This window comes from Apteryx rowi, unplaced genomic scaffold (genome assembly GCF_003343035.1).
Source record: "Apteryx rowi isolate R43461 unplaced genomic scaffold, aptRow1 scaffold_199, whole genome shotgun sequence".
Taxonomy (NCBI): domain Eukaryota; kingdom Metazoa; phylum Chordata; class Aves; order Apterygiformes; family Apterygidae; genus Apteryx; species Apteryx rowi.
In genome coordinates this window covers 1,245,713-1,271,934 of record NW_020448296.1, presented here as the reverse complement: position 1 = coordinate 1,271,934, position 26,222 = coordinate 1,245,713, and the positions used below count along the sequence as shown (strand labels likewise).

General features: G+C 38.5%; 1 protein-coding gene across 1 annotated transcript in view; it reads right to left on the bottom strand.

The window, feature by feature from the left end:
• The window catches only part of PIEZO2 (piezo type mechanosensitive ion channel component 2), a 145,477-nt gene that overhangs the window by 19,300 nt on the left and 99,955 nt on the right, over positions 1 to 26,222 (bottom strand). The window contains exons 29-33 of the mRNA XM_026063058.1: positions 21,670 to 21,781; positions 18,611 to 18,676; positions 15,275 to 15,441; positions 10,173 to 10,348; positions 1,031 to 1,423 (exon numbers count right to left, since the gene is read on the bottom strand). Of these exons, the coding sequence (XP_025918843.1) occupies positions 1,031 to 1,423; positions 10,173 to 10,348; positions 15,275 to 15,441; positions 18,611 to 18,676; positions 21,670 to 21,781 (914 nt within the window). The remainder of the gene's footprint in view (positions 1 to 1,030; positions 1,424 to 10,172; positions 10,349 to 15,274; positions 15,442 to 18,610; positions 18,677 to 21,669; positions 21,782 to 26,222) is intronic.

The following is a 26,222-nucleotide window of genomic DNA, read 5'->3' as shown; positions in this document are numbered from 1 at the left end:
CTGCCTGGATTCATATCTGATTTATTAACACAGATGTGAATTTGGAGAAACTCTAGAGGTCCATTAGAACATGTAGTGATATGATTAGCATTGCGACATACCATTAGAACATAATAAATAGCCTTGAGCATTAGATGTGTCCAGTCTCCTCTCACCTACCTAAATCAACTAAATGGAAAAGGTAGCATGAAGTTATTACATAACTTTCACATACATTCACACTTCTTTTCTTCGCTTTTCATAAGGAGTGTCCTAATCTAAAAAGAGACACAGTTAAAAAGCCAGAAGGACCATGGGCACCCAGAAAAAAAGACACTGGATCTACAAAGTCAGATCTACATAACCTTTCTATCTAGCTGCAGTTAGGCTGAAAGATGTTTCTGTGGTTTAAGATTTTGTCCTTGCATTCATGGGTGCTCTCCTCCAGAAGAGTAAGGCCAGAAAGCAGAGGAATGAGAACAGTGGCACCAACCCCCCTTCAATGGTGACTGTGCTACTGAGCACATTGGCTGAGAGTCAGATAGGGGAGCAGCCTATCTGAGAGTAGGTAGGCAAGGTGGTCTCTCTAGCTAGCTCTCAGCTCCTACGGGCTTTAACAAAAACTCTGCCAAAGGTCAGAGTTTCCCTTATAGTAATCCAAAATAGTTAAAGGAGAAACATTTTCCAAGACAGTCCTGGGAAGAAACTTATTTGAAATCACAGCTGTCTGGAGAAGAGAAACCCTCTCCACATGGGATGTTTAGAAAAGTCCTTGACCCATGACAATTACTAACACAGAAATCCGATGCTAACTGGAACAATTAGCTACAGTATCTGGGGACAAAGTGGAGATTCTTTCCCACATGCATTTGAATCATTTTGGAAATCTATAATTAGAGCAACTGCACAGGAAATGAGCTTCTTCCCTTAAACCAAACTTAGCACAAGGTCTTTAACAGAAACTGTAGGCTAGTTTTGAGGGAAAAAATGAAAATCATGGCAAAACTTCAGAGATTGGGACCAAAATTTTTTCCCTGTCAAAGGTCCTTACTTGTTCAGAAGCAGCTCACTGGCCGTTAGCTCGTGCGTCAATGGAGGGAGAATCGTATCATCAAGTTTGTCTGTCCGACTGTCATCTGGGCTCACCATCATGAGACTCTTACCAGCTGAATCATCTTGGGAGCCAAAGGAAAGGTGTTCAAAGCTGACAGCTTTGCTATAGGAAGGCGGGGCTTCTGCATTGCTATCCACGGTGGAATACAATGGCACATCGGTATCAGGAGTATATGCAGCTCCTTCTGAATCCAGGCTGTAATCTTCCACCTCCTCTTCCTCCTGCCTTGATGCAGAATGTGCTCCTTCCTCATCATGCTCCCCTTCTACCTCCTCAATGGTTTCTGTTGTCCCCTGACGAGAATAGAGCATGGTGACCTGCGTAGGTTCACTGTCAGGGACAGGAGGAAGAAAGAGTTGAGGCTCACAAGGCTTATTGCTGAGCAAAGTCTGTTAACTGTACCTTTGTGTAGAGAGCTGAGCAAACCCACTGCATTTCCTGGCCCTTAAAGTACACATCATTTGGTAGAAAACATATCACCAGGATCTCCTTTTACACAGATGGACCATCCGGGTCGATCTGCCCCAAGTGACTTCCCCGTGAACTCACAGTGATTCACTATCTTTTCACATCAGCAAAGGACAAATTAATGCCACCAGCAAATGAAACTACACTTAACTCTCTGAAAGCAGTTGAAACACCTTGTGACCAGAACTGGAACTTGCTATTACATTTATTTAAAGCACTCTCCATGTTGAACTATAGGGATCCATGTACTTCTTCTTAGAGATGGTGCTTTTAACAACCACCTTATGGTTTCAAAAAGGTGCTGTATACAACTGGAACACCAGCTGAACACCCACATCAAGTCTGATTCTAAGTCAGTAAAAGAACAAGTAAATTGCAAACTTGGAGAAATACAACCCAGATTAAAAAGGTGTTCTAGTAACAGGGTATCTTGCTTACCTTCAGATTGCCTTATGTTCTTCATTATGGTCTTCATTTTTTACCTTATCTGCCTGTTTTTCTTCCATATGACCCTATTTTCTTTTTCAATTGTTCTTATTCATTTCATTCAGTTCTCTGCTTGTTCACCTTGCTTACACTCAGCTTTTCACGTCCATAATCACTCTCCCTTCTACTGCTCTGTGTTCTGCAACAGAGTCTCAGCTGATGTAAATTCATGCAGCATGATGACTCCAGGGGGAAATCTGGACACCATCGTTTTAAATACTTTCTTGGCCTTGCTTTCACCCTTTTCTTCCCTCACAAGTATTTTTTTCATCTGTCCTCTAGAATGTCACTCCTTCTCTTTTTAGTCTCCATTCCAGCCCCTCTCCAAAGGTGAGACAACGAGCATCAAGACAGTCTTTTGTCAGCTGCATGTTCTTGCATCTCAACAGAGACAAAATAGATTTCACAAAGCTCCACTGAAGTGAATGGGGCCATGTTTTCACCTCAACAATAACCTTTAAAAGAAAGGTTAGTAGTTGGAAGTACTATCTCCTGCCAAAGTTCAAAATAAAGTTCCATCTCTTTTCCTTGTACGCTCTTTCCAAACGTACTGTGGTTAGGTTAGAGTGCTTTATTTCTAGTAGACTTTGAATAAGAATTTGCAAGAGTATTAGAGTGTATGTTTTGATGATTCCTGGTAGCAATCGTTCTGGTTAAACTGCTCAAGAATGTAAAATCTCATCATTTCAAAGCTGATTAACACCAAAATTTTGTAAAATGCTGTTTATACTGAAAGAGAATGTTCTAATATGCCATAAAATTTTGTATTTATAATATTAGTTGAAAGACTGTTTTTATTTCCCCATGTCATATAACTCCATGGTTTTGACCTGCTAAAAAGTGAGTGAATGGCTCTGAACAGTTCTCTCTTGCACTGTATATTAATAACATTCGCTATCTTTTCATAGCAATTTTGTCTTTCTTAATTTCAACACCTTACAGATTGTAAATCACTGGTAGAGAAATCAAAACATATTTAACAATCTTTCCTACGTGGGGGGAAATAAAAAAATGAAAGAGCAGGGGCAACATCTGCCTATCTTAATTCCTAAAATTAGACTCCTACATCCATATTTAGGATAACTGATTAGCTGAGAAACTGCATTTCCAGCCTCCAGTTTCAATAAGAACAACCGTCAGCTCAGTAACTCTGAAAATCAGACCCTTTTTTAGCTGAATAAATACAGAATTAGGAGCCTGTTTTTAGACAGCCAGGTTAATGTAATGGAAAACTTTAAAAAATACATGAATAGAAGATTTAAAAAAATCACACAAAAAGAAGTGAAACAGTGAGTCCTGGTTTATAACCTTGACTTTGAACCTCAGAATCTTGCCATGACAAAGAAGGGAGTAAAGATTCCGTTAATCATGCAAACCACTCTGTACAACACATATCTGCAAATGCAAATTTCTATACACTGTGAAAAGTATAATGGTCAGGGTAAATGAGTGAACAAAGCATGCATGAGTTAAGCACCTTGACACTATACTGCCACTGTCAGCTGATGAGGAGGACATATCCATGCTGTGCATTTTACGAAGCCTAGGTCGGGCGCGCTCACTTGTTTTAGGAATAGAGTCTGGTCCATCTAAATCATCAAGGGTTGACTGCCTTGAGAACAGCATGGTTGCTTCAGTGTAGCAGCTAGCAGCGCAAACAGTTATAAAGACAGTGTTAAATACAAATGATATTACTATACATATGGTTCAGTAAATGAATGTGCTCGCCATGCAGCAAAACACTGACACAAAGACAAAAGATTCAGAGAGAAGATAAGGATTTGTTTAGAGTTACCGTGTAAACACATTTCAAGGCACAGATTGCTCATGGTCATAATCACTTAGGGGCTATACAAGGCTAACAGCAATGTATTTATTAATCAAAAAGGTATGAAACCAACACAAGGTTTTACATGCTTTCTGGCGGGCACCAAATGACATAGGTGAGGAGGTTTTATTTTCTTCATTTTTTCCCTGGAAATTCTGAATTATACAAAAAATGTTTTGGAAAGTGACCTCCTCTCTACAAATTCTTTTATTAATGATATGTTATGCTGAACCTTTTTTACAGGTACAGGCCAATTTCCTAAAAGAGCCCTTAAAACTGAATAAGTTCATATTCCACAAATAGAAAAATAGCTGTCAGACATTGGCTAATCCTCTTTCCAAACCAAAGAGCCAAATCGGATATATTACTTAGCCAGTAGATGCATGCCAAATATAACCTGCTCTGCATGAGATGGCTTTTATTTTGATATTTAGTAATATGCCCTGATGATTCTTTCCAGAATATTTCATTTATTTCAATCACAGCTTAAAAATATTTTTTCTTCCTATTTCAAAATCTGTAGCATGCACAACTTGAAAGAAAGGACAGATATAATAAACCCTTATCTCCTTTCACTTATCAGAAACAACAGGACACCAGAGACACATACCATACATTGAGCATTTCTATGTTACTGGAGAGGAGGAGAAGAATTGGATGAGTTATGAGAAAGAAAGTACGTATTTAAATATAAGCATATAACATACCAACAGGAAAGAAGCAAATACATTAATGACATATGGTAGGTAAAAAAAATCTCTCCTGTAAAAATCTTTGAAAAACACAGATGCCCACGACATGAGTTGAGGGACCTGGTGTTTTGACACATGTTTGAGTCTCTCAGATATAATGAGAAAAGAAAGGACCCAAAAGTGCAGGATTTAGACTCTACTTCTCTCCTTTTTTTTAATTCCATCTGTGCAATACTTGATCAGCGGCAGCTGGGTATTTGCCCGCTAGCCAGGCATTATATGTGTCCAAGGACACAGTGAATTGGGAAAGAGGTCAGAAGGGAAGTGCAATGGCATTTTCTGTGTGACTTTGGTCTTGCTAGCTTGAAGTGAAGAGAAAAATGTGCTGGGATAAAGTGACGGTCTTGCATTTGTTGCCTTAAGGAAAACAGGGGGGAAAACAGCAACATACATGCAACAAAGTAATAGTTATTCTTAGGCCTACTTTCATAGATGGAGATGGTCTTTTTTGGTCATTGAACAGAAGAAAAGCATCACCAAGATACCTAAGGTATTGCGAAACACTTCTCTTAAAAACAATACCTTATATTAATGGCAAGAGCATTCCTGTCTTGTCAGTTCATTTGGCCAAGATCCTTTACAGGCCAGTTTATTATTTCTGTGCGTGCACAAAGGTACACAGCCATCCTCTGGACAAAACCTGGAGGGCTGTCCACATGGCACAGGTTTTCAATGAAGCAGGGAATGATGCATTGTAGAGGAACAAGAGATGCTCCTGAAGGCCTGATTCGACAGCATGGAAGTCAGTGGGAGCACTGTGTTGTTGAGTGCAGCAGGCTCCTGAAGGAGGGGGTTTCCCATCGCACATACACCTATGGAGCATAGTTAGGCTGCCGTACTATCAGTGAGGTTTTGGTGCTGAAATATAGGGAGATGGCAGCAGGTGGACAGTATACAATATTTTTATAGATTATCTTTCTGTCTGTGGGCTGCAGTATTATCCTCATCTTATTTTGTAACTCAAGGGCTAAGTTTATTTCTTTTAAAGAGCAACACCTTTTACTAAGGTGTTGAAGCATTTTAAATGCAGGTACAGTCGGAACTTTCCAAGGGCCTTAAGCAGAACAGCTACTGAAATCAAAGTGAAATTTGCTCATTCATATATTTTCAATGGAAAAAAAATATTCCATCTGCCCTCCAAAACAGGGAAGTTCTGACCTGGAAACCAGAAAAATCAAGGGAAAAACATCTATTAATATCAGTAGATAAAAATATTGGCCCAGATTTAGTGCCTGCAATAACTTGGACTATGTAACTCTTTTAAATGAAAGATGAACCATCAGAAGAAATATTTACAGAGCAGCTGCTCTAGATCCTTGAACGTTTGGAGATGTGTATGAGATGACACCTGCAGCACAGTGTGTGTATTCTGAATGTACTTCTTCAGGGACATGCAGCAGAGCATGGAGGAAATGAGAACACCAGTAAAGTGGAGAGATTTATTTGGCAAATATTTGGCAAAGTTGATGTTGACTCAGTCATTGACTATCACATAAATTTAACCCGAGCGTATCTTCCCGATGAACTTTTCAAATTGGGTCCTTAGAGAATTTGAAAAGCATTAGCTTCTTGAAATCATTGAAGGAATAGGTATTTTAAATTGAATGTTCATTAAAAGCCCTAAGCTCAAGCATTTTATATAGAGTTGATCAGATATCCATTTCAAATGGGGATATATATAGCAGAGATGTTTTTATCCTGGGTGAGTGGGAAATTTCATACTTTATGACTTCCTTTCTGCCAAATGAACCTACCCTTCCCAGAGAGTTTATCAGTTAAGGGGTGACTTCTAATTTTTTCTGTTTCTTTCTGTTGATGTGATTGTTACTGACTGGCATTAACTTTATGAACATATTATGATCCTATTTTCAAACAGATCTGGAATCAAACATCTGGCAAAAAACTGTGTATTTTGTATTTCAGGCAATTTTGTGTAAATTGCCTGAAAAGAGAACTGCTTCTGAACCACAATGAGGAAGGGAACAGCCCAKTTACATTCAACCAGATGCACAGAAATTTTGCTTGATTATTTAAATGACTTCATTTGTACTCCTTCTTTTGCTTTGTAATATATCCTGGGGGTCCTTAACTATTGATGCAAAGCTAACTTCCAAGAATTTATGAGTACGTAGAAGCACTGGAAAGAGTGTACCATTCAGGATTTTACCTTTATTTTGCTATTCAAGAAAGCAGTCACCACATTTAGTTTTTTGGGGTATAACAGGTGATATCAGCTATGGCAATTGTCTGGTTTTGTGGCTGTCACTTCCCAGCCTGGGATCCCCTCCCCTGTCATGTACACTCAAAAAGCAGCATGCTGAGCTCCAGTGCTCCTCCTGCACTCCCCACACCTGCAAGCAAGGACCCCAAACATTTCCTATTGTTCATACTCCTAACTCAGACCTGGATCCAGCCCCAGATAGGGTCCCTCCCTCCACCCTTTCTCCTGCCTCCAAAGGAAAAACTTTACTTCTCCAGTACTCCCTGACTCAAGGCCTACTCCCTCATCTGATGAGGGAAGCACAGACAAAAAGTGGTGTCTGCAAAGATCCTGACCCCACCTGTATACATGTTCTTACAGGAGAGTCAGGGGCTCCCACCCTGCAGCCCTATAAAAGCCTACACACAGCCAGAGTTAGGTGCTGAAAAAGTTATTTGTGAAGATACAAAAACTGAATACAAACCAAACTGATAACAAAACCTTAGCTATCCTGAAATCTGACTTAGGATCTGTGGCCACCTTGTATTTCATAATCTTAAGCCAGGTCCCACAAAAGCAGCCAGTTGATTTTAATCCGCTCCCAATCATGTTACTGTAATTCACAAGCTATTTAACCTGACAAGCAGTTCATCATTTAACTGGAAACAAGCAGCAGCAAACTCTCTACCATGCTAGCTCTAAATCTCTTCTGGTGGTGCTCATCAAAGGGGTTTGTAAAGGAATAGCATCAGTATCTTCTCTTCTTGTCCCATATGCACGTTACACTTTGCCTTTAGGATACACGAGAGTGTTTATACACAAGAGAGACCAAAAAATTGCATTAGGAAATCCTCATTACAGCTGTAGATACTATACAAAAAAGAAGTCTGAGAATAAATGAGGGCTAAGTCTCCCCTACTAAATGACAAAATCCTACAAAGGACACTCTACAAAACTTGGAGCTCAGAGCACTGAGGGGATACGACAGTAATTCCTGTCCTGAATATTGAGAATATATGTTATTATTATGGAATAACTTCTATGCTTCTGTAGCTCTGATAATTTCCAAACATGTCCATCTTAGTCATGGGACCTAATATCCACTATGAGATTTTGTGTAGAGCAACCAAAGAAAGATAACCTTTAGAGGTAGAGGGTTAGAAATCCTCTACCTCTTCTTGAAAGTTTTCCACTGCAAGCCTAGATCCATAGGGATGCTTTAGATTTAATTAGTTGCTTTTATATTTATTGGAAGTCATTACTTTGAAATGTAAATGCCTTCTGACATTGTTTGGGCAATTCAAAAAATCACTCAGTAAATTCATACGACGTTTAAAACACTACATATCTCTGAAATGGCTCATAAGTGCTTTTCTAATCTAAGGAAGAGACATGCAAGGGTGCCCTAATAAACAGATGGCATTATCATTCAATCAGCAGGCTGGTTTTTGCTTCCTCTAATTACAGGTTATTATTATTATAGCAGATGTGCACAATTTGCAAATACTGTCAGTACAAGAGTATTTAATTATTCATTACCAGAAAGAGAATTTTAGATTAGAGAAATCAGTTGTAATACTACTTTTGCTATTCCTTTGTTAATAGGTCCTGTGACATCTGAGGAAACAAAGATGACAGTAACAAATTTGAAACATTTGCTACAGCAGATATAACTTTTTCTGTTGCAAAGCAGCTCCACAGAATCACTGAATTCTCTGAATTTGAAAAGAGATTTTAAATTTGTAAGTACACTCAAAGCATGGTGACAAATAGGTTGCTATTCTAAAAAAAGACATCTAGATACCATTTCCACACCAGATACCATTTCATAGAGTTTACATACCAAAATTACAAGAACTGTTTGTTTTTTTTTTATAATTCAATTTGAATTGGCTTCCATTTGCTTCTACATAAAGTTCTAGATAACACTGTTATATAATAAATGTTAACCTCTTCTATTTACAGTAAATACAGTGACCAAAAACTGTTTAATGAAGACAGGATTGTTATTAGTAAACTTTCTTTAAATGAGACTGAACTCCATGGAGTTAAATTCTGCCCTCCAGATATGCCTGTTTGACTCCAAGTAAGCTTGCAACAGACTTTGGCTTCACAATTTTCACATGTAATCTCACTCCAATAAAACTTTGAGACAAAATACAAAGGTGTTGCATAGCTGGGTAGCTAACCACCAAGAAAGATTTGCTAGGATTTGGGTGTTTTTATTAGAATGAGTCTCTCAAAGGCCAGCATACGCCCTGAGGAGCAATTTGTGAATATTTTGTTGAAGCATAGTACTCACAGACACACTCTTACACTTGCTTTTCAAAAACATCAGAAAGGAAGACAAGCTCTCATTATTTTCAGTCTGCTAACCTCTATCCATATGTCATTAGTAAAAGCTAAGCATATTTTACTGTACACGCCAGCTACTGAATTTGCAGGGAGTATCAAGGATAATATGATACTGCCACACTTCAGAGAAGAACATGAAACAGCAGAAAGCAATGAATTATGAAATAGCTTTATCTTCACAGCCCTCCCTCTCCCCCCTTATGATGCTGTTGGACAATTTCTGCAGTCTATTAAGGGTCAAGAGCACCAGGGACGCGGTGGGAACAGGGCACCTCTGCAAGGGAAGGAAGTGAATGTGTGTGCCTCTGTGTGTATGAAATGGCAGGCGCATGCAGTAGTTTTGGCAAGGGACTTGAGAGCATCCATCTCCAGAAGAGAATAACGAAGATGGTTTTCCTAAACAAATATGGATATTTGATCCACCTTGTGTAGCTCTTCTGGACTGTAACCATAGTAGTGAGGAAATCAGCAGCAGGCCCTTCAGAAGCTCTTTGCCCTGTGTGTATGAGAGGGGAATTTTGTTCTCTCAAATCCAGAATCTCTATCAATACAAAGTCTTTCTTTTTTGTGTGCAACAGACAAGACTTTATTTTCCAAGACAAAATATTTATGATGAATGATGGCATCTCCAGACTCCACGCCTGAATTCATAACACAATAGCCCATAAGCATCCTCAGCAGGGCTCTTGTTTCCATTATTTTCGATAAGATCAGAAGCCCTGTCATTGACTCCTAATTCTAGGAGAAACAGAAAGCAGTGGTGTAGTCATGCAGTGGAAAAGGAGTTAAGCCATCTGCTTATTGTACAACTGAGTGTACTGCTATAGAGGAATAGTGACATATGGGGGAGCTTTCACTACTGAAATGCCATGGATAAATCAAAGGAATGTTCAGCATTGGTTAGAAAGTTAACCAGTACTTAGACATTTTCTAAAATTACATCTACTACATGATTGCTCTATCTTTCACAAAATAAAATTAAATCAATACCTGGAGATACTGTCACGAGAAGCTGCTGAATCTAAACTATCCATTCGTTCAGATGCTTGCAAACCAGAAGCTTGACCAGGATTTTTATCAACTGAATCCAATCCTGATTCTTTAGAGAGTTTCATCATATGGTTCTGGTAGTACATATGGATGCTCTCCCGAGTTGGAACATTACCCTGTGAAGGAGAGAAGAAGTACATGCTGGCGGCGGAAGTGCATGCTATGAGGAACTGGTTTCTTCAGTCATTTGGCAAGGCGCAGATAAGCTTGGAGGGGACTGTGCAACCAGCTTCCCAGTACATGATAACCTCCCCCTAGTGCCTTTCTAGAGAGCAAGACAGATTCTGACTTGTTACCATGGCATAAAATGTTGGGTTTCAGAGCAAAACTGAAGCAATGCAATGACTACAGGTTATGCAGAGTCCACAAACCTGTGTTAGGTGCAGYGCAAAGCATTCAGTGTGAAAATGAGGTGTGGGCTGGGTTGGGACCATGACTCAACCTGTACACAGGGCTCCAGCAATTGTTCTTTGAGATAGCGTCACTGAATCTAACAATCGTATTCCTTATTAGTGGCCAGTAGCAGGCATTTAAACAGAAACAAAAGACACAGGCCACGTACAAAGTGATCTAGATTTTCATTAGTGTCCCTGAAATAAGAATTTGTTCATAAAGTATGAGCACAGTTGGGAAACTGCGAAAAATACATTGAAGACCTTTACTATTTACTCATTCTCTGTGACTTCAAGATCAAGCAAGATCATGAAGGATGGTTTTATTAACTGTCAGCCGAGGTCTGAGCATGGAATCAAGTCTTCCTGGCTATGACATTGTCATCAGAATGTTAAAGACTTGTAATAAGAATATAACTGAGAATTTTATAGCCTGTTCTAATGCAGAAACACACTCAGCTCATTCCACCAGTAGTTGCACTGACTTCAGAAGATACACTGAAAGAGAAGATTGGTATTTTCAAACAATCACTTTTCTGACTTTTAATGAAGCCTTATGCAAAGATTTTTTCCAATTAGAAAAAAATAAAACTACTCTAAAATATTGTCTGTATTCCCTTTACTAATATTACTAGTTACTAGTATTTCGGCTCTGGACTCTACATTGACCCAAACTTAAGATTTTCAAAAGCTTAAGTTTTATCAAAAAAAAAAAGAGTCATAAGAGCAAAGTCTGAACCTTGGCCTTTTAATAAGGTTTGTTTGTACACAAAATGTGCTGCTTTTGTAGCAAAGTTTTAAATGTTTGTGCTGCTGTGCCTTTGAAACTATGGCACCCACTGCATTCTAGCTCAGTTGCAGGCCTGGGATAAAGAACAGCTGTGATAGCAAAGTGCCCCACAACTGATGGAGCAAGGACTCAATTTCATGTTCTTCTGCTGGAAGACAGAGGAAAAGAACTTCACGCATCAGATTATTTGTCCCTGACTCCCCTCTGGACAAAAAACCCCCCTACATCACCACAATAGCTGCAGTGAGAGCCTCCTTTCCTGAGCAGCAATTACAGGCACAGGGCTGCTACAGAGACTTGGAAATGCTGTGGAGGAATTGGTGATTCTGATGTTCATTGGTGCCAATATTTTATAGAAGAGGAAGGAAATACTCTGGATGCAAAATTTAAGTTGCTATCTTTAAAGCTAACAACCTGGGGAAATTCTTTGAAGGGTCCCCAGTACCAGAAGATTTAGAATCGAAGCAGCCCATAAAAGCCTATACAAGGAAGGATGGGCTCTACTGTAATCAAAATAGCACTGGGCTACTGGTACAAAAAATTGGAGGAAAAAAAACTGTTGCGCAGAAAGGATAGGAAAAGGTCAATAAACTTTAGGTGAGAAGTAGAGAAGAACTCAAAATAAGGTCTCAGATAAATAAGGACTATTAAACAGGCAGTTAGTCTGGCTCCTACATAAATGTTAAAACTCTAAAAACTAAGGAGTGGTGTGTGAGAATCAGGTGATTTTAAGCAAGGATGCTGAAATAGCAGGGACTACTGACATGTGAGATAAAAAGGAGCATTGTTGTGATGATCTAGTATTACAGTATAAATTCTATAGAAATGATGGAATGGAAATAGCTAGGGAAAGAGGTGATACAGATCTAAAAGTATAAAGCCAAACAAGTTAAACAAGTTAACCATATCAAGATTACCACAGAATCTCTGTGGACGGAATTGACTCAATTAATATAGCAAAAGTATAGTATGAAGGCTGGATTTTTGACCATCAAACCAAGATTGCACTAGTGCCTGTGAAATGTTACAGAAGATTACAAAAGGTGCTATAGAATAATAATGTACAATAATTCAAATTAATTTTCAAATGTACTCATGTAGAGTAGGTAAATGTCATAAAAAAGCTTGTGCGTGTACACACACACACACACACAAACACAAACATACACAAGTCACCATAGTAAAGACCAGGAGGAAGAAGCAAGAAAACATCCTTCAAGAAGTGGAAGTCACGAGGAAAAAACAGAAACAAGAAAGAACTTTCTAAAGTTAAATTTAAAACTACAGCAAATTAGACCAAAAAAGATGTTGAGGAATAACTTGCTAAATTCAAAAAAACTGATGACACAAACATTTTCAAGTATATCATAAAAATCAGCTGTCAGAAAGCCAGGGTATCAACAGGTGATCAAGGCACAAAGAGGCGTAACTCTTCGGGGAGCTAAGGCAATAAGAGAAAAACTGACTGAATTTTTTTGCATCCATGTTCAGTACAGAGAAGGTCACAGATTCCCAATGGGATGACTTGAATCTCATGGAACAAGCGGAGTAATTGTTTTATGAAAGACGGGTCTGAGGAATCCTTTCAAACTGAAGTGTTGATAGAAAATGTTTTTGAGAAAAACAATACATTGAATACTGACTGGACACTGCTCACAAAAGAGCTCTACAGGAACCAACACGTGAAATAGCCCAAGTGCCAGAGGAAGAGAAGGTGACACTAATCCTTAAACATGGCTTCAGCAGTGATCCTGAGAAATTAATGACCCTTTTAAGAAATTAAGCTGCCATGAAATAGAGGGGACTATATCTCATGTACTTATCCTTCATTAAAAGACAGGAAACAAAGGGCACAAATAAGTGGTATGTCTTTACAAAGGAGGAAGCTCATCAACTTGTTCCCCCAAGGAGTTTTACTGTCTAGCAAATTCATAAATAATCTGGGTAAGGAGGAAAACAGCAAGCTGATAAAGTTTGCAGTTGAAAAAAAATTATCTGGAATAGTCAAATCTAAGGTTGGTTGAAGCACTGCTAAAGAACTTCAGAAAACTAAATTACTTGGTAAAAAATCACAAATGAAATTCTGTGCCAACAAGTGCAAAGAAATGCAACGGGGAAACAATGTAAACTGTATATACACAATGACAGGCTTTACATTAGCTTTTTTATTTTGAAAGGTCTTGGAATCAGAAGGATACCAGCCTGAAACTTCAGTCAATATTCACTAAAAATTAATGACCTTAACTGTTAGGTCTTACTAAGAAAGCAAAAGAAAACACATCATACACCTGTATAAAATTGTGCTTCACTCACACCTTGAAAACAGTGTGTAGTTCTGGTCACCCAGTCTCAATAAGGCCATATTAAATGTGGAAATGGTATGAAGAAGGTCAATAAAGATGACCAGAAGCAGGAATGGATTCTGTGTACAGAGAGGCTAAACAGAGTAGGACTTTTTAACTTGGAAGAGAAAGACTGGGAAGACTCCATACAGATTTATATAATCAGGAATAGTGGAGGGAAAGTAATCTACAGATCTTTGATCTACAGGGTCTACAGGAGACCCAAAAAATGATCGGGAAGCAGGTTTAAAATGAACAAGAGGAAGTACTTTTCCACACAGTATGGAATTACACTATGGAATTCATTGCCACTGGATCGTCTGTAAGCCAACATTAAAAATGGATTAAAAATGGATTAGATAAATTCCATGAGTACAGATTCCTGGGTACAATTAACCATGATGGTCCAGCTGCAATCTCCAGTTTGGGGTACCCTAAGCTATTCATTGCCACAGGCTGGGAGGTATTCCAAACAAGGATTTACTCTGAATATGCCATGTTTCTTTTCTCTCTCCCTTTTTTTTTAGGCATCCACTTTCTATTGGACACTTAGGGGAAGATAACAGTAACTAAACATTAATATTGAAGTGACTCTCTCTTCATGGCTTTGTGACTCATGGCCATACTGGGTACAGATTCCTTCCTGATCAGAAAAGACTATTTTCAGAATCTGCTGGGGTCATGTGCAACCTGTTTATTGTGCCGACAGACATCCAAGGAGGCCTGACAGTATGGCGCTTTATAAAGTAAAGGTTACTAATGAACTCTTGACCTTTTCAACCTATTTATCTCTGAAAGAGCCTGCAGATTTTAACAAAAAATGAAAAGAACTAGAAATGAGGCTTCTATGCCAAGTCTCCAAAAATAGCTGGGTAGCTAGTGACATATGTAAAAATACCGGGGAGAGTTTTATATAACTTGGAGATACCGCCTACTTGCAACACTTTAAGATCTGAACACATTTCTACTTACACTGTCAACATTAATTTTTGATAATAAGAGATTCTACTAGTATATCCCTGGTTTGGGGAGACCACACAGCTTCACTGTGAGTAGAAGAAAATTCTGCCTGTACATCTTCAGCCATTTCCATGGCTCTTCCATGGCTCTTTCCAAGTTGCTCTTCAAAAAGGCTGAAATATTCAGACTGAGGTGATTATTGAGCTGTTTAAATTGCCATACTATCTCCTCTCCATTTGAATCTACTGTATCCCCTCAAAATTGCAATTTACTGCAGGAGTCTTTCATCTAAATCCTTATTATCAGCCTCTCAAAGAATTAGTTTTCCAATCATCTGTTTTAGCTCCAAGTAATTAATCAAGTAATTTATTATTTAAATATTTAGAAATTAGCAAGCAGCAGAAGAGTCCAGACTTATTTTTAAAATGGGTATATAAGTGAGATTTTTATAATTTTTTTCCTTAGCACAGTGCCTCCAGCTGATCTCAAAAGACAATCCTTTCATTTTTTGCTGGGCTGGAAATGGCATTAGCAGAAGAAAAACATGAAAGGCGTTACCTTCTTAATTTCCCTGGTCAGCATACAGCGCTCGATTCTCAGCACAGTAGAGATATCAATGTGTTCTCTTGAGATGGAATTAAGCCAAGCTGTAAAACTGTCTAGTGTTGCCAGGAAAAGGACCCAAGTGAACTTTAAAATATTAAATATCCTCTTGATGATGTTATCTAGGGGAGAGGAAAAGCAAGAGAGTTAATGGTTGTAAATGTCTTTCATTGTATTTCTACTTGGAGTTAGTTTCATTTTTCCTTTATTGTCTAATAATAATCCAGGCTGCAAGACCCTGTCATGGTAAGGAATATCTGAAGATGGCTGGAGGCCTTTTGGCTGTCTGGGCCATTTTCCTGCCTGTATGTCTAGGCTTATCATCTGGAATCCCTTTTCCACCCTGTAACTCCCTGATCCTGCAATCGTCAGTCATATAAACAGTCCTTCATTTTAGAGAGATGCCGTATGCACAGGTCTGCAAAATGAAACCCAAAGATTTGGCCATCTCCTGAGAGCTACTCAACATCCCCAGCTCCACTCCAGGGCTCTCAGAGGCTGCTCAGCCAGCATGTAGAGCTGGCCCCTACCTGTCTATTGCCTTGTGTGCTTTTTGCTGCATGTGGAGTTTGCCATTTTTCTTGAACCTTGCTTAGCTGAGTCTGAAAGTCTAACCTGCCTAAAGAGCCTTTCGACTCTCACCCAGTTTTCCAAACACCTAAACACACCTCTTTGTATTTGCCGTTTCCAAAACCTCAGTTTTATGAACACTGTCTTTTTTAAATAGGCTGCACTGTGTCATCAGCCATCTCAGATCAACTAGCAGAAATCATATAAATCATTTATAAAACACTCCCTTCCAGCATTTTGCCAAAACAGTGCACTTTCCAATGGGTTTACACCAACAACCATAGCTTTATTTTGCTCAATGCAGGGAATGTCAGTTAATTTCTCATTTCAGCAGTTTCTGTAGCATTAGCAACTGCATGTCTCACCCCCAAAGGCATCATTTTCAGCCTATTTTCCTTACACTCACAAACACATACACCATACAACAGTTCTTATACACTGTTATGTAAACACTAAAAATTTTCTTTCCAGCTATGAGCCAGCTGTTTGTTAGGTTCCAAATTCCAGAGCACTAGGTATAAAGATCTAATTTTGGAGTAACCAGCCTAAAAGATAATAGAAAACTGCAAAAGATCTGCCATGCAGGGACAAAATGTCTGAAGCAGCTACTAAGGAGCCAACCTATGTGCTAAAGCATGCTAATGATTTTAACAACCTCACTTCTTAGCTGCACCACAAGATGTCACCCAGAACTCTACAGAGTGCACACTCGCTCTTTGCAAGGAATAAAAAAGTGAAGCTATAATAAAGCAAAAGATTTTCTACAAGGGAACATGCATGTGTCTCTGTGTGCACAGAGAGGGTTGCGTGCATATATGTGTAGAGAGAAACTAAGTAAAAAACCCACTGGTGGTGCAATCCTGTAAAGTGGATGGTGAAATAACAATATCTTTTGCCTGAGCAATCTCAYGGAACCAGTTCAGTATTTTGAATATAAGAGCATTCAGTCCCCTACACTTGGCCATATCATTATTTCAATTATACTCTGCAATTTTTTCAGGCCTTTTCTATATCATTTAGAATTGGAGAGATTTTATAGTTTAGCTACTTAAATTTTATTCATGTACACTTTAAGGTACAGGTCTTGAAGCTAAGAAAATCTTGCCATTGCAAGTTAAAGGTAAGGCCTTTTCTACTCCTAGGAGCATTTATTTCCTTTGGATTCCAGATGTAAAACTATGAATAGGTTTAAAGAAAATGTAGCATTCATACATAGAAATATAAAACATATAAATGTCCTTTTTTAACACACCCACACACCCACACACTCACCCCCCCCACACACACACACTTCCTTTCTGGCATATTATTTGTGCTATTAACTTTAGGAGAATGGCAGCTCTCAGGTTAAAATTATCTTTATCATCRACCACCACTGGTATGTCATGGCTTCACCATAGTGCCTTGCCAAGCACTTCCAGTCTAATCTGAAAGGTCATTTTTTCTCTGGGTTGGAGGTGATTTAGTATACATTTTTAATGATGCTGTAGCTGTTCTGATAGCTTTGCTTTTCCCTGAAACTTTTTAAAAATAATCTTTTGGGCATTAATTACATCTAAACCTCTTCAAAAAGGGAAACAAATACTTATTTTTGCAAGAGACTGTTATTCTTAAAGGGTCAAACGCTGAGAAAGAACAAGTGCTTCTCTGCCTGAGAATGTGAGACAATATTTGATCCAAGGTTAATAATGATACTAATGTTTCATAACAACTAGTGTCTAATTTTTCCAACTATTTTTTTAAATGAATTTTACCAGGCATGCACATTTCAGCTAAAACAAAAAGCACCTTAAAGTGACTAGTTCCAACCTAAATTAATTATAATTCTCCTTCCCTTTCCTTAACTCCTGTGTAGCACCAATCCTATTTCCCTAGTGACATGTTTGAGTGATTCATTTTAGTGTTTTGACAGAGGTGGCTACATCACAAGAAAGTAAGGTATAAAAAAGGCCACAAAACTCCACCAACAAGACTGGTAATGATGCTACTGATTTCTTCGAGAATGCTGCTCTTGTGAGAAAGTAATGACCTCTCTCACATTCTTGTAATCTCTTCTACCCTGTGGCACACTCAGGGATACAATTCTAAGTGGAATTCAAATTGTGGGATCCAATTTTAAATAGAGTAGAAAAACAGCTTTTGAAGATGAGGTCTCACTCAAGGTATGGCCTGACCAAGACTAATTTAAGAGGAGAATCTGTTTTCTCCTTTTGCTCTGGTGAGAAACAAAGGTCCAAGTGTACTGTGGGAGTTAGGATCCATTGCACCTCTGTACAGGAAAGCTTTTTGTTAGAAAACAGGGCAAGATCCTGCAAACTGCTGGCATTTCTTATGTGCAGAACATCCTCCAGTCTGATTATGAATGAGATTGCGTAAGTTTTATAAAATGTCATTTTTAGAGGAGCTATTTGCCACCTTGTTGAAGTGGCCAGTACTGGACAAAAGCATTAGCTTAAGCTTGCAAAAACACACTGAAAAAATGCAAAGTGTTTGTGCTGATAATAAAATTTCACACCAGCAAAATCAATGGAGACAGTCAATTTTAACACTGGTCTGAATGGAATCTGGACTGGAAGCTAAGCTTAGGTATATGTTATTAGATAATTAAAATATATATCAAGTGATCACATTTGAGCCTGCAGGTGTTTGTGATAGTACTGCTTACCCCACCAGTCCCAACTGCACTGTAACAGCAGAGTAACCTTCTTTCTGCCTGCATACCTGGTCCATCAGATTTCTTCTTGACGGGTTCCTCTTCACTGTCTTCACAGTCCGCATCGGCAGCACCTATTGCAAACAGTGAGTGAAGCAATGAAAGTTACATCCAATTAATTACACACAAATGCAGGCATAAATCCCAGTCAAGCTCGAAAATACTACAGTTACTAAGAAGACGTGATTGGTTCCTGACCTATCACCATAACAGAAAGCAGGTTTCCATTTTAAAGGACCTAAGTGATGGGACAACCTTATCAACAAAGTTAGACAAAGTCCGTGAACGATCAGTCCAGTCCTGTAATTTACAGTGGCATTTTCTTATTGGATACCCTGCTGAGCAAGATCATCTGCTGGTGTAAGCTGATGCAATTTCTCAGAGTTATACTGTTTCTACCCTCAAAAACTTCACTTTCTTTCCACTAACTCACATCAGAGTTCACTTCTTCAGCTTCTGCAAAAGGCAGCCTGTTCAAGGCTCTGATCTCCTGCCTGTAACTCATATAACCCAAGTGTATTCAGTGGGAATCCAAGGCTGAAAYAGAGCAACTACCATGTGCTTTTATTTAGGCTTGTAACAGAAGTAATGTAGAGTCACAGACACAACTGAAGGACAACCAAATGACTCTCCCTCTATCTAATATCCTAAAATTACTACTGCAGCTTCAGTGGCAGCAGTCAAATTATCAAGTTCCCTCTTTCTGAAAGGTAAACATGCCAAATAGAGGAAAAGTCTAGCTGATTCTGCCTGAATGCCTCTGTGACAGTGTGCTCCTTCCCCCCCACTCCTGATGTGCTCTCTCCCCCTCAACCTGACCTCCCTGTAAACAGCACGTAGGCAGGGGCTAATTGAGCAGGCACCAACTAAGACTCATCTAGCATGCAAATTTGACTATGAGTCAATCATCTCCCCTCCCCATAAATAGGGGGCAGCCTAGAGCCAATGGAGCTCTCCTGAACGGCAGTGGGCTGCACTGCAGAACCTCCTCTTGAGCAGGGACGCCTCTCAGGGTTACTCCTCGAGGTTGAGAGATTCCTCACCCATGACAGATCCTCGGTAAGTGATTAACAGCATGCTGAAACTTTGCAAACTTCGCGAAACTTTGCTAAGTTATATCTCTGATTGATTGTGCACATAATCTCTTAGACATAACCTGTTGACCAAGTCTGAGACTAGGATCGGATCCAGCTGCACCCAAGCTCCTCTGAGGAGGAGTTTGGAAAGCAAGGGGGTCCAGTCTGAACCTCGTGACTCAACCGGAAGGTCCCCTTCACCCATACTCCTTTAGACATGAACCACTGACCAAGCCTGGGACTAAGACTGGATCCAGCCGCACCTAGGCTCCTCTCAGAAGGAGTTTAGAAAGCAAGGGGGTCCTTTCTGAACCTCGTGACTCAATGGGAGGGTCTCCGTTGCACATGCATCTGACCCTGTCCTTCATGCAGTAAATAACTGAGTGAACCTTGCCAATCAAACCTTATTAAAACATTCTCATTTATGATTGAACTTTGTTAAGTCACTATCTTACTGTAATAAACATAGTGCTGCTTCCCTCTTACAAGTGAAGTGCGTTACTCCACTCATCCGCTACAGCCTCCCTTCCCCCCCATATCTGTATTAACCAGAAAAACTTTTGAATTGCTATTTTCTTTTCTTTTTTAAAAAGGAGCAAAAAATCAAGAGCTGTGAATCACTTATAAACTATTTTTTTCAGAGGCCTGAATGATTTTATAGTACCAGTAAAAAACCATTAACACTTGCATGTTTTTCTTTTGCTACGTACTGAATTCATTGTGAATTTAGCTGCCCCTGAATATTTGGGTACCTCACTGAGGAGCACAGCATGAAAACTGAAAAACACTTCTTTTTGTGTGGGATAGATGAGCAGACAGTGAGGTGGATATCTGAAGGGAGGGTGTCAAGAGGATGGAGCCAGACTCTTTTCAGTGGTGCCCAGCGACAGGACGTGAGGCAACGGGCACAAACTGAAACACAGACAGTTCCATGTGAACATGAGGAAATACTTTTTCACTGTGGGGGTGACAGAGCACTGGAACAGGTTGCCCAGAGAGGTTGTGGAGTCTCCTTCTCTGGAGATATTCAAAACGCGCCTGGATGCAATCCTGCGCAATGTGCTCTAGGTGACCCTGCTTGAGCAGGGGGGTTGGACTAGATGATCTCCAGAGGTCCCTTCCAACCTCAACCACTCTGTGATTCTGTGATTCTGTGATACTCTTCTCCATGCACCAACTTGAACTTTTTGAGGGAACAATACATGAAATGTGTCAAAAAGAAATATTATGTGAATATTTCACTGAATTTATATTACAGCTTCGCTTGAAATACAGCTCTTCAGGAACTTCCTAGTGAAACCATTTTTCAATAAAAAATATGTCTGTCAAATTCAAAACTTTCTCTGGGAATACACATGAATTTATCATCAAAATGAGAGACTTTCAGCAACTCCAGAAAACCCAGAGAGTAAGTTACTCTTTTTTTATGAGGTGAGGGAATGAAAGGCTAATGTCCTTGCTCTGATTCAGACCAAACACCTGATGTTTACACTCCCATATTCTGGGGAAATGCCATTAAGTACCATGCTATTGGCTGTACAGCGTTATGGCTTTACAGGGTTATGGCTTTCTCTTGCAATTACTTCTCTTCGGCACATGTTTTCATATAGTTGATGTTTTCAAGTACATGTTGAGCCTACCTATTTGTCAAAAGCTCTGGGCATAAATCTGGCAACTCCATGGAATCACATATCTTTCTTCCCTCTTCTCTTTTATCTCTCCTGATGTGTATTGTGTAGAATGAAAGCACATAGCTATGACTGGCTTTGTCACAGGCTGGTGAAGGGAGCAAAAGCCAAAGGTAAAATCATTTCTGCGTTAAGTAACTGCTAAAGATGGGTAAAGAGGCATTTCAGCAGAACCTTCTTTTCCAATTCCCAAGCGGAGCTGAGAGTATTTTCTCTCTGATACTCAGCTGCCTTTCACTACCAGAAACAACAGGCAGTCAACTGAACACGTGTACATTTTTTAAAATGCAGAAGTGTACATACCATCCCCAGATCCTTTTCGCCTTTGCTTGTCCTCTTTCCCAAACCTTTTCTTCTCTTTACGCCTCTGTCGTAGCGCAGTTTTAGGATCAGTAATCCAGGCCTGATAAACAAACTAGAAGGAACAAATCCATTTATTTCAAGGTTCTTCATGTTTTGAGAGTAAGCCATAAAATAAACCACAAACAGGACGATATAGTTTGAGTAAACACATTCAGATCTGCAGGGGTAAGCAAATATTTTGAATCCCAAATGAAACACCTCCCCTGCAGATCTGTTGAGTTTTCATATGCTATTTTTGCTAGCATAAAACCAAATGTGAAAACACTTGTGGGTGAACCAAGTTTCATTAGAACCCACAAAAATTCATGCTCTGAACTTTGGGAATTAATACTCTGTTGTATATATATGCTACTTCACCTGAATCTCTCCATTTAATTTATATTTCTACTTTATCATTTTACAGGCCAGATGCAGAGTAATAGAAACTTTAAGAGAAAGAGTTGCAATCAACTAACCAAAACATCGTAAGATGTGGTAATATCCCAATGCAGGTATTTGTTTTTGTAGATTTCTTATATTTCAGGTGATTTTTTCCCCCCTCTGCAGATCTCAGTGCAACATTTACAGATTTTCTAATCTACGCACAGCCCCAGACCTGGCAGCCAGGAACTCCTCAAATTTCATCCTGATTTTGACAATGACTTCCTCTGTTGCTTCAGATAAGTCATTCGTGAACCCTTCTGCTACTGTTTTTTATTTGTAAAATAAAGACAGTAATACTTACCTATATCAAGGGGATTTAATGGGGCTAAATCCTGCTCATAGCATTCGCTCAGATCAACAGTGTGTTGATCTGTGTGACTACATTAAGCAAGGAACTGGTCCAAAATATTTATAAATGCTACAGCAGTGAAAAGCATTACTAACACAAAATAACTGGTTGAAATAGCTCTGCTCAAGCTGTGAGGGAAGGTTACAGAGAAAAGCAATAATACTTCTGTATCTTTTTTTCCCATATAACATAAAATGTGAGTAACAGAAACTGAAATAACTGAATTTTCTCCAAGACTATTTGAGACAAAATATATGGTTTTGTTCCTTTTATGCTTTTCATTCAGAAATTAAAATAATTTTTGACTGGCATTGCATTGTTTTCTATTTCTAACCCACATGCTGTTGACAGAGACTGGGGAGAGGAGTACACAAATTCATGCATGATGGTAAAAATAAAGCACACTAATAAAACAGCTCTTTAATTTACAAGACAAACATGCACACAATGGCAGAAACACGTGTAACTCAGCAAAGCTGGAACTGTCCCTTACAGGAGAGAACAGTAAATTTTTATTTGGCTTATTTGTATTTTTTGAATTTGCGTATATAAATTGCTTTGGAACAGTAAAAGCAATTTTTTTAAACAGTCAAACTGACATTTACTGAATTTAATAAGGGGAAAACATTTCTGATTTGTGACTGTAAGCGACAGTGGAGAGGAAATTATTTTGTCACCATTGATAAGATCTTCCAAATCTCTCAAGGTCTGTATATTTATTTATTTTTGTATGTCTGATTTGTCCAAAACAAGCACCACATGACAAAATGTTTGAGATCAGAGGCACTGGTTTCTCTTTGCTTTTTAATAGGTGTTTGCCAATGAAGGTGATCTCAGGGAATAGTAATAGTTAACTGAACTAATACCATGTTTCTTACCAAAAGTTAGATACTGTCAATACCTACTAGTGACCAGTTAGCTGAGAAGCTGTATGCTAGCCACAGTCAAGTGTCAATAAAGACATTAGAGATAAAAGGCAGATGTGGAAGAGAATAGAAGGTTAGAATGAAGAAGGGCATTTGATTATTAAATTTAGTATAACTCTGCTTATGTTAAGCTGGGGGATATTTTAAGTGCTGCCTGGCTGCTTAGATATGTATTGCTTTAGATTTTTAACACTAAACAAATTTTTACATTCAGTATCTGTTAGGCTTTGGAGCTGGCGTGCCCAGTCTGTAATACTCACTCCTGATGAATATCATGTTACATATATGGAGTGTAAAGCCATAAACACTGCTCAAAGGTGGGAAATGCTAAATGTATTTGAGGAAGACAAAAGAAAATGTTGAAGATGCACAAATGTCTCCGATGATGATGAAGGCCAGAGAAGTAGAGAGCCAAAAAAGAGGATTTTGGAAGGGAATGTGTGTTTTATTAGATTATTCAAATATTTTACCAGCTTTCTGAGAGTAATTACCACAGTGTCCATAAGATACATGCAACTTGATGAGACCATCTCGTGCAGCAATATCAGAAGAAAATCAGAATTTGGGTCTGCATTTTCTCTCTGGGGCTGCACTTAAGAGAAGATGGACAGCTTTTTTTGTATCTTTGCCACTCCAAAAGTATGAAATGTATTATATTTACTAGGAATGAAGCTTTTTGTTTGTCATTATTTTTTGTATCATTCATATAAGAGGAAAATGCAGACAAGGACAGAGGTATGTGTTACACCAGGATCTATGGGATGGGTCACATACTGAGCACTTGCAAAATGGCAAATACCTTTGCTGCTCTGATTAAATACTGAAGAATAGTTTTGGGCAGTTTAATGACAGACTTTGGCAAGGCTAAAATGGCTGAAGCAAATTTCCCAATAGCTCTCTATAAAGAAGGACAAAGCAAGAGAAATTAGTAGAAAGCATGAAAATATTAATAAAAAAGTATCTATTGCATCATTATATCTAGATTATTAAGAAAGAATTTACATTCATTGACTACAATATGAAAAAGTATCATGTGTGATGTCCACAATAACATTTCAAAGAGATGATTCTTAACTGCCTGCATTAGCTAATAAATACAATCTTCACATTAAATAATACATTATCTCCAGTTCAATAAATGTAAACCCTTAGACTGGTAATCCTAATAAGGTCATCACTGTGATCTCTTGAGGAGACTGTTACAGGCAATTTACACTAAAAGAAAAATCAGCTATTAGAAATAATTCCTTAGCAGGCTCTACAACAAACGGGTTCACTTTCCTAGCATTTTTATTAAGTCTACGTGCATAGTGATGGAAGGTATATAAAGCATGATGACCACATGATGAACAAGCTCTTCATAAACAAAAGTAATTTTCTGCTCCAGACAACTCCCTTCCTACATAATGCCATCCAACAACTTCATTTTGCACATGCAGAACTGGCCACCTATACAGAACGTCTGGCCAGAGCTCTGAAATAAAGACCAGATCCTCCACCCTCAGATAAATGGTTTCAGGACTGGGCTTCAAAAAACAAGACAAACCAAAAAAACCCACCAACCCAGAGTAAATGATAGCTTCTGACCTCAAGTTTAGAACTTTTAAAAATCTCAATGCTTGGCACCAATAAATCTTAACAAAATGTTGTCATCAATCCTTTAAAAAGTCAGCATGAACAAGAATATAATCTTTCCTCTACATCTGTATGAAAACTAGAAAGAAAAATGATCTAGAAATTCATGAGTTTCTTTTATTGTCCAATGTGAGTTAAATGCAAAATATACACAAATTAGTGTAAATGTTAGAAAATAAATCTTGTTTTTTACATTATATTCCATTTCGACTTGGTTATGCCTTTTTTAAGGTGAGAAAAGAATCTTTCCATATCATTACCATTCAGTCATTTTTATAAAGTACTGAACATTTACAAATGTAATTTAAGCATATAAACTGATGGCACATTATATCCATTAATTAAATTAAATTAAATATTTATTCTTGTAATTCTGTAATGTGATCTGGGAAGCTTTGCTTGAAAGCTACGGGCATAAGGAACAGAACTGCATGGAGGCAGTCGATCACTCATGCTTGAGCTAGGCTTTTAGTAATGCACCAGTTCTGCAGAGACATGAGCTTGCATCTGGATGGGAATACTCTATTGGAAAAAGTTACCTGTTTGCTTGAGGCTTTAAAGTGAAGGACCTAAACAATTTCTCTGGTACTTTTGAAAATCTTCCAACAACTAAAACTTTAACCTTATAAAAATTAAAGCAATCCTATATACATGGGTATGAAATGTATTATATTTACTAGGAATGAACTAAGTGAATGAATGAACTAACTAGGAAAGCACTAATTTCATGCACCTTTTAACATAACAATATCCTCTTATTTCAGCATGGTCCATTACTTAAAAATGCAGACATATTAACTAACATTAACCTGAAAAAGAAATAAGAGAAAGTAGTGTGGTCTCCTTGTGTAATACTAATGTTAAGCTCTTTATAACCCATTGATACATTTCTCTGGTGCACTAGGATCACTAGTAAAAATAAATAATTTTGTAAGTATATATTCTTTTCCATGAGAAGTCAGGGATCATTTCTTCATGGACTGGTAGCACCTATTCAGAACCAGAAAACCATCCAAGCAATCTATAGCCAAAGGCAAGACAGCTTCCTCACTCATCTTTTTTGCAACACAGGAAAATAAAGCTCAGATTCTGTGCTTTATTTTTGTATTTTTGCATTCTTCAGGCACAAATGAGTGAAGATATGATTTTAGTATAGTTCT